Source organism: Nicotiana tabacum, chromosome 10 (assembly GCF_000715075.1).
Source record: "Nicotiana tabacum cultivar K326 chromosome 10, ASM71507v2, whole genome shotgun sequence".
Taxonomy (NCBI): domain Eukaryota; kingdom Viridiplantae; phylum Streptophyta; class Magnoliopsida; order Solanales; family Solanaceae; genus Nicotiana; species Nicotiana tabacum.
In genome coordinates, this window is record NC_134089.1 from 109,218,869 (window position 1) to 109,225,854 (window position 6,986).

General features: G+C 36.8%; 1 protein-coding gene across 1 annotated transcript; it reads right to left on the reverse strand.

Moving 5' to 3' along the window:
* Positions 1-3,899: 3,899 nt before the first annotated feature.
* LOC107761987 (expansin-A12-like) lies at positions 3,900-6,684 on the reverse strand. Its single transcript, XM_016580289.2, has 3 exons — positions 6,455-6,684; positions 5,298-5,607; positions 3,900-4,531 (listed from the first exon to the last, which is right to left on the reverse strand). The coding sequence occupies exons 1-3, from the start codon at positions 6,594-6,596 to the stop codon at positions 4,219-4,221; spliced, it is 765 nt and encodes a 254-aa protein (XP_016435775.1). The 5' UTR covers positions 6,597-6,684; the 3' UTR covers positions 3,900-4,218.
* Between the last annotated feature and the right edge of the window lie 302 nt (positions 6,685-6,986).

Below are 6,986 nucleotides of genomic sequence, written 5' to 3' on the forward strand. Positions count from 1 at the left end.
TCGTATCAAGACACCTTCCCGTATGCGGCCACCAACTTAGATTTATCTTCTTCTTCTTCTTCGGACACATGCCTTAGTGGATGGATTGAGTCCAAGGATATAACACCGGTGCTTCCCTTGGTTTTACGATCCGACCTCCTCTTTGTTTTTTTCTTTTCCGAGTTCGGAAAACTCGAAGCCCTTTTCCTTTTCTTCTCGTCACCCTGCCTCAGAGCATGGGACTCGCGAGGCACATCCTCATCACGTGATGGAGGCCTCATAGCAACATCCATGGAGAGACCTACAAAAGAAAACATAACCGATAAGAATTTGACATTACAAGGAGGAAATCAAACATTATTTAATTAGAAAAGAAAACTTACCATGATTACGAGCCTCCCACCGACCCTTCGATAGTTCACGCCAAGCGCGCTCAAAATACAGTCTCTGTGACACAAGATCCTTGACCTACTCTTTGAGTCGAGGAACTGCATCCGGCATCCAAGCCACAGCTGCACCACAAAAACACCGATAAGAAGGGAGGTAAGGGGAGAAACAATAAGTAAAATCTGTAAGGCGAAGTTATACTTACATTTCATCTTCCATTCTCGGGAAATGACATGTCCTCAGCAGGGATCAAATCCGAGGTCTTCACTCGAACAAATTGGCCCATCCATCATCGGTCCCGATCCTCATCTATACTCGAGAACGAGGCCTTATTGGCCCGGTGAGTAAGTTTTATTAATCCTCCTCGATAGAGTCGGGGACTGTACAGACGCATGAGATGATCAAGGGTGAAGAGACACCCCTTGATTTTGCTTACAAAAAAGCGAAGAAGAATCACTATCCTCCAGAAAGAGGGGTGAATTTGACCGAGGGTTACTTCATACTTTTTGCAGAAGGCAATAATGATCGAGTCTAAGGGACCCAACATGAAGAGGTAAGTGTAAATACTTAAAAACCCTCCACGTGGGTAGTAATTGATTTCTCAGGCGAGGGCATCACCACATGTTTATCGGCCCAGTTACAATCCTCTTTGACCTTGGAGAGGAGATCATCGGTGATCATACATATATATCTCAAGACCGGATCGTACTGACCCAGTACTGAAGAAGTTTTTTCGATCTTAAAATCAGCACCGATCAGGCACCCTCCTGGAACGAACTCTTCAGGGTGTGGCTCCACCGCAGTCCCATCGCCGGCAGGCCGTGATGAAGGGGTTGTTTCTTTCTGTGGAACAATCTTAGAAGTTTTTGCCATTTTAAAGCAGAGATGAAGAAAAGGAAATTAAGAAGGTACGTTGAGTGGTTGCAAAAGGTTCAAGAAATCTAGGAACAAAAGTTGGAGAGTGAAAAGATTCTTAAAGAACAAGAGTAGAAGAAGCTTTTGAACATAAAGTTTGAATGAATGAAAGTTGGGATATTTATAGTTTGCTAATGACGGTTCAAATCCAGTAGTGACCGACCAACACTGACACAAATTTAATGCCTTGAAGACTGGACCGACGGAATGTTTCAGTTGCCTTTTGTCACTTACGTCATGATCTATCAAAGCGAGATTCGAAAGTTCTTATTGTTTCTCGTTATCTTCTCTCCGAAAAACGAGGGACTATCTGTATATGGTCAAAATCGGGTTCGTCCATTGTTTGAACAATCGAGGCTGAAACATGGCATGTCAAAGCTCGAGCTCAAGTTATATCGAACCAAGGTGCAAAATTAGATCGTCGAGCTCGTGACCTAGAGACTGAGCAAGATCGAGGGAAACTTACTGAGCCAAATAATGGAAAGCCGAAATATCCGCAATCGGTCGAAGATCACAACAGAAATCTCGGCACGTATCAAGAAGAGGCCGATTAATTGGCAAATCATGAGATTTTTTACCTTGTGTAGAATTGTACCAAGAGTAGAACACCCCTACTATATAAAGGGGGGTTATGATCATTTGTAGGACACATTGTAACACGCACAAAGAAAGCAATATACTGATCATTTCTAGTTCTTATCATCTTGTTCTTCAGTTCTAACATTTTTTGGCTCGAGGGTGATCAAACTAAGAGGCTAAGGTTGTTCATTTTGTATGGCTTGCATTTATTTCCTTATCGTTAATTTCAATATCAATCTGTCTTCTTAATTTGTATCAAGTTATATCACGTATCCTTAAAAACGCATATAAATTCAATTGTCATCCAATTTTAAGGGCAAACAAATATCAAATTTCCCAGCAGTCAGCAGAGCATGGGATAGGTAAAGGAAGAATTGTACCCTTTATGTATTTATAGCATGTTTGGCCAAGCCTCTTTTGAGGCAAAAGCACTTTTTTGATTCAAAAGTGTTTTTTTTCTTCTAAAATTAAGGTGTTTGTCCAAGCTTTTGAAATGAAAAAAGTTCTTTTGAGGAGAAGCATAAGCAGTTTTGGAGAAGCAGGAAAAAATAGCTTCTCTTCAAAAGCACTTTTTTGAAAAGCACTTTTGAGAAAAATACACTTAGAAGCAGTTTTTTAAAGCTTGGCCAAACGCTAATTGCTACTCAGAAGTGCTTTTCAAATTAATTAGCCAAACACAAACTGCTTCTCACCAAAAGTACTTTTGAGAAAAAGCATTTCTCAAAATAAGTTGATTTTTGCAGCTTGGCCAAACGGACTATTACACTGTCTTTGCAAAACAATGATAAAAGCATTTGAGACACCTATTATTATTAGCTGTTAGCGTAGATCATGATGTTAATTCCATCTTGTTGCATTGATCATCGATCACAAGAAAAAAAACCCGTTATTTTGATCGCTTACATCTTATAATGGTCACGGACAAGAAAGTCATTGAACTATGTAAAATTATGGAGTAAAATTATTTTTCTTTCATTTGTAACAAGAAAGTCATCAACTATCCCTATCACATTCTCATGATTACTCAACCAAATTTATTAATTTTTTCGGTAGAAAATGCTGACTTGGTAGTTTACATGTACTTTTGGATCACATAAAATAATTAACACCCTAACAAAGCATAAATATTCACTGGTACACCCAATCCATCCCGATCCGACCCGTTTATAAGAAAGAACGTTGTAAGACTTTTAGGTGGATTTTCATCTTTATCATTTGGTCGGATTGAGTGTATGGTTTTTTTTCTTTTCTTTTTGGTTTCCCACCTAGTGTCCGATACCCACTTTGGAGCTCGACTATATCTGGATTCGCGCTGCGTAGGACCCTATTCGGGGAGAAATGCTCCTTACCAAGGATTTTTCCATACCCAGGGCTCGAACTCGAGACCTCTTGTTAAGGGAAGAGCAGTGGACCACATAAAATAATTAACACCCTAACAAAGCATAAATATTCACTTGTACACCCAATCCGTCCCGATCCGACCCGTTTATAAGAAAGAACGTTGTAAGACTTTTAGGTGGATTTTCATCCTTATCATCTGGTCGGATTGAGTGTATGGGTGTTTTCTTTTCTTTTTGGTTTTCCACCTAGTGTCCGATACCCGCTTTGGAGCTCGATTATATCTGGATTCGCGCTGCGTAGGACCCCATTCGGGGAGAAGTTCTCCTTACCAAGGATTTTTCCATACCCAGGGCTCGGACTCGAGACCTCTGGTTAAGGGAAGAGCAGTCCCCCCGCTGCACTACATCCTTTGGTGGTGAGTGTATGGGTGGTTTATATGCTTTTTTCGGGTATTAATTAGTTTATATGGTTCAAAAGTTCATGTGGATTGCGAAGGCAACATTTTCCACTAAAAAATGAATAAATCCAGTTGAGTGATCATCAGAGTGCAATACGGATAGTTGAGTGATTTTCTTGTTACAAATAAAAAAAAGGTGACGTTACTCGATAATTCATGTAGTTCAATAACCATATGAGTAATGGACTCAAAGAAAAAGAAATCCAAATAAAAACGAATTAAAGAAATTAAACACCATCACTTCCTCTTCTTCCTCATTCATGAGATTTAAGAGTACATTAATGAATGGAATTAGTAAAATATAAGCAGCTTGTCACGCTCTCAAATTCTCGAGGCCGACAATACATGAGGCATTAATTCGTTAAAACCATGCACATTATTCTTGACTTCCAACAACAATGAAATTGTCATGCCAAAAAAAAAGGAAAAAAAAAAAGAAAAATGATACAACTTTCATAATAACTTACAAAGCATGTCCATGAACCATCTAAAAAAGCTCAGGTCATGAACATAATGTAGGTTAAATATATATATCTAGACTTCAAGAATTGGTATTTATATTAATAGAACTGTCTGCGTGAGGCAAAAGTCTGTCCAAATTTCCATGAAGAAGGTACAACGCTGAGGAACTCCATAGTCTTGCCATCAACTAAAGTGAGTCTAAACGACAGCGTTTGTGATCGAAGGTCAATACGACTTTGCCAATTGACACCCCAGTTTCTATACATAGCAAGCCAGCTTTTTGTTCTTGACCCTCTGATCCATACACTCTTTATATCACCACTACCTCCTATATTAGATATCATCACCATGTTAAAATTTGCTTGTCCTTTTAATGTGAAACGTACTCCTCCTCTTCTCCTACATGACACCCTGCAGAAATCTCATATATATATATATATATATATATATATATATATATATATATCAGCACAATGGATATATTAAATAAACGTGCCGAAAGGTGCAACGTTAACATTAAAATATAGAGAAGTTGTCTAGTAGTTGGAATGTAAGCTTTATTCTTGAACAGAAAGCAAGTTGCTCACATGGGAATTATTCTCTAATATATCTATAGTTGTGCATATGATAAAGAATCGAGTTTGACTTTTATTAACAAACGTCTATAAACATAGCATCGCTAGGACGTGTAGATCTTAATTAACAGAGGCGTATGCTATGCAGTGTTATATTACCGGGTTCATATGAATCCAATATTTTCAACGTGAGGTATAAATTTAGTATAAAAATTCATTAAAATTACACACATTACTAGGTCTGAACCCATAAATTTAAAATATAATAGGTTCAATACTAAGAAGTTTAAATATTGAACTTATAATATTTAAATAATGCATCTACTTAAACTTAAACTGGAAAAGAAGTAAATATATGTATAACAGTGGCGAAGATATATGGGTGTCAGCCGATACTATTTCGCTGAAAAAGTTTATAAAAAATATATTCTGAAACAAAAAGTAAAGCTTTAGAACCTCTACAACCCCACACTCAGATATATAAATACAAACTGAGTAGTAACAATATTAGACTGACGTTGTTTGCACAAAATAGCCACTAGTTATAATACGACATAAAAGTTCATGAATAATATAGAAACTTAAACGGTATAGCATATTACCTTTTGTAGAGAATAGGAACAATGCCTTCATTGCCTTGTCGAGCAATGCGAAGGAAAGCGGGCATGGACATGTCAAAGTGTTGTCGTGGTGCATCACACCACCCTCCGTGGTTGTTCGGAGGGCAAAAATTGGTGGCCGTCACAGTGACGGCCCCATGTGGGAGGCACCACTTACGATCGAGTTTGCGGTTGCATCTTACTGTGTAGCAAGCTCCACAAGCTTCTCCATTTCTGAACAGTGCGCTACTCAATGCCGCTGTGTTTACTCCAAATCCGGCGTGATAAGGGTTATCGTAACCGCAAGCTCCACCTGACCAATCAAGTAGGAGTTAAAAATTAGGTTGTATTTCTTTTGTACGTCTTATAAGTTATCTTATAGTATAAATAACGGATAGTATTATAGGTAGCAAGATATAACTCACTTTTTAGCAACACATCCAACTTGCTCAAATTAAGCTTATTGGATTGTAATCCCATTATCGACTAGACTTTGAACTTGAAGTGATTCATTAAACTAATTAATTAATCGAAATGGATCAAACAGTGTAATCCATCAGTCAAAATGCAACATATATAAACCCGAATATATATAATTAAATTCGGAGATTAAAAATCATGAAAAATTTGAAGAATTATATATTTAAGCTAAGAGTTTAAAAAAATACATTAGTAGTAATGTATTTTCAAAAATCAACACAAAAAAGGAAGGAAAGTTTGGTCATGTTAAGCGGACTTGGTTATGACTCGTTATTTACCGATCTTGAACCAATATGCAGTGATGGAATTTTCTCAAGGATGTTTAAATTTGAGCAAAGTAATAAAACTCCGATAAAGAATATTCAATATATGTTATATACCTTTTAAATCTAATATTTTATCTATGTATTCAGTATAATTTTTTGATTAAGAATGATCAATTGGCCACAGTTATCGGAATGTAGCTTCTCCTGCCAATAACACACATTATGATATAAAGCAAAAGAGCATTGAAATATGACTTGCTTTGACCGTCTCAAATTTTACTCAACCCATCTAGAAAAAGTATATGCATAATGCATGTTTGGTTTTCTAGAACATACGTGTGTTTTAATTATTGTAATAAATTCATTATAACAAAACATTTACAGTACCCATGTTACTAATTTAACGAGACTTACCAAAGGTGCTAGGATCTTGATTAACACCATAAAAAGTTGCGCGACCATTAAGCCAATTTTGACCGTTGATCTCCTCAATAAACAAACAAGTAAACAACAAAACAAACCCACAAATCGAAAGACAAGGAACAAGTTTCTCCATAACCTTGAAAATCTCAAAAAGAAACAAGAATGTGAAGATTTCTTGGAATCGAAGTGATGATATATTAATGACTCGACTATTGCATAAATGGACGTGCCTATTTCTTCTTTTTATAGACTTGGGATTCTCAAATTCGAATAATTCATCAATGCTTACTACAGAGTAGCATGCAGCAGTATAGTAATACGCGGTTGTCGGTGATTACTTATAATAGAAACTTATATCATCTTCCAAATAATAAGAATTAGCATGTATGATTTGTCTTTCATATTATTATTATTTTTCGTTTTGAGAAAGATATATATAAATTATGCGCGTTGTTTTGGCAATCCCCGGAGATACGGAAATGTACGTAAGAGTTTGTTAAATAAAAGTTGAAAAGAGACAAGA

Excerpts from the sequence above, each read along its gene's own strand:
- LOC107761987 (XM_016580289.2), bottom strand. The coding sequence starts at position 6,596 with ATGGAGAAACTTGTTCCTTGTCTTTCGATTTGTGGGTTTGTTTTGTTG. Across the intron at positions 5,608-6,454 it reads TCAAGATCCTAGCACCTTTG|GTGGAGCTTGCGGTTACGAT; the intron begins GTAAGTCTCGTT and ends TTGATTGGTCAG. Across the intron at positions 4,532-5,297 it reads GTTCCTATTCTCTACAAAAG|GGTGTCATGTAGGAGAAGAG; the intron begins GTAATATGCTAT and ends AGATTTCTGCAG.